Raw genomic sequence first — 1990 nt, 5'->3', positions numbered from 1 at the left:
TGTCCATATTCATGGAAGCAGCGATTCTGCCTTTCCTCGAGGAAGGACAGGTTAGAAAAGGTTGGCCCTAAAAACTGCATACTCCGATCGTCCAACGGTGCATTATCCAATACGATCGAAATACTTTTAAATCCAAAGAGCCTGGTTCTTCTGAAAAGGCACCTGCTGCACACAGCCGCATCAGAAGTGAGACAATAATGCCGCATTCCCTGCGTCCTCGGGTTAGGCCAACTTCCTACAGCCGAGCAGGTCAGACTGTTGAGTCATCGGTTCCGGGCAGGGTCCCCAAAGAAAACCCCACTGTCCGTTGCCTCGTGGGTCTGACTTTGGAGTCAAAGGCTCAGCCAAGCCCCCTTCATCGACCTGGGCAACCGGGGAGTATCGTTTGCCCGCACAGTTCGGTGTTCACCGATTTTTTCCCCAAACCCTTCCCACTACACAAACAAACGTCACTGGGTCATTCGACTGTCAGTTATCTGACCAAAGGGCCTTATGCTCCCCGCTGCCTATTAGCAGTAAACAAAGTAACACCCTTCTAAATCTACTAAATCCTTTCTATATAGTGGCTTTTACCGCCCTTACTCCATGTCAAAGTGGTAAACAGACAATGCTTGCTGAAACTTTATACTCTCGTAAAATTGATAAATACTGTGTACCCGACAGACGCATGCAAGACCCAAGCGTGTTTTTGCATCTCAGAACGTCAAGGATAAACTCAGCTCTTTCACATTTCTCCCTCCGTGTGTCTGGTGACCCAGAAGCGATGACTGGTGGTATATATGGCGCGGGAGTTGCACTCAGCTGAACGCGCTTTGCTGGATTGGATCCCAGTGAACAGTCGTCTCTGCGCCGTCCGGTTATCCAGTTCAATCGAGCTCAATGCCTCTCGGCATAAAAACGGTGCCTGTTTGTATTGTCGGCTTGTGTCCCAACGGGCTGTAGTTCGGATGCTGAGAAAGATAATTTCTATCGAGAGCTATCCAGGCTCATTCGTCAGGCAAAAAGCACTGACATTGTGATCCTTGCAGGCGATATGAATTCTCAGGTAGGTCGTCTGAGCTCCCCGGAATCACATTTGGGTGGTCGTTTCGGAGTCGATGCTCGTCGCACCTATCGTAGGTGCTTACAACCGACAGGGATTGTGCCTTCAGAACCCAACTATTTGAGTGAACTTTGCCATTCCGGGTCTTTGTGAAGTTTGGAGATCTGTGAACATGGTTCCTTTGTACTGTCAGATTTACGGGTGTGTGAGAGTGTACTGAGAGCTCTCCGAAAGCTTCCGCATACATAGTGGTGTGCGCGAGGATTGTGCACTCTCTCCATTTCTATTTAGTTTCGTGATCGATGAGATACTGAAGGTCTTAGAAACATGTGTTCAAATATCTGCTGGCGAAAACCCTGTCAATCTGGAATAGGTAGAGGATATCGTTCTCGTCCTCGAAAATAAGACGAAAGTGTTCTTAGGTGAAGTGATCTTAGTCATCCCGTCCTTTGGCATGTATGAGCTCTGCATCTGCAAAGTGCAAGATCATGCTCACGGACATGAAGTCACTGAACACGCGCTCACAATTTAGGGAGAGGGGAGGCATTCAAAGTTGTGGAGCTTTTTACGTATCTTGGATGCTGTATTAGTTCTGATTGTGCTGTGACACACGAGGCCAATGCACGAATTTGTAAGACTTGGGTCGCGTTTGCTAATTTGATAGACCTATGGCAGCAAAACAGTATATCCCTGAATCTCAAGTGACGTGTGTATCGGGCTACGGTGCGGGCTGTTTTGTTGTATGGCTATACGACTTGGATTGTTCAAGCAACGGAACTGGGACGTCTTCGGGTCTTCTGCAACCAGGGTCTCAGAACCATAGCCTGTGTGGGTTGATGTCGGCGAATCCATCATCATCATCATCATTGTCAGCTGTAAGAGTCGCGTACTGGTCGTACACTGGTTGTAGCTGCCACAGTTTCGTTCACCGATGATTGGGGGGGGGGG

General features: G+C 48.5%; 1 protein-coding gene across 1 annotated transcript in view; it reads right to left on the bottom strand.

Moving 5' to 3' along the window:
- Positions 1-724: 724 nt before the first annotated feature.
- Positions 725-1990, bottom strand: part of T265_01500 (hypothetical protein) — a gene marked incomplete at both ends in the record, with an annotated part of 12035 nt that continues 10769 nt past the window's right edge. The window contains one exon of the mRNA XM_009165541.1: positions 725-936. Within this exon, the coding sequence (XP_009163805.1) occupies positions 725-936 (212 nt within the window). The remainder of the gene's footprint in view (positions 937-1990) is intronic.

This window comes from Opisthorchis viverrini (assembly GCF_000715545.1).
Source record: "Opisthorchis viverrini unplaced genomic scaffold opera_v5_16, whole genome shotgun sequence".
Lineage (NCBI taxonomy): Eukaryota > Metazoa > Platyhelminthes > Trematoda > Opisthorchiida > Opisthorchiidae > Opisthorchis > Opisthorchis viverrini.
The sequence above is the reverse complement of the archived record's forward strand: the minus strand, read 5'-3'. Positions and strand labels throughout refer to the sequence as shown.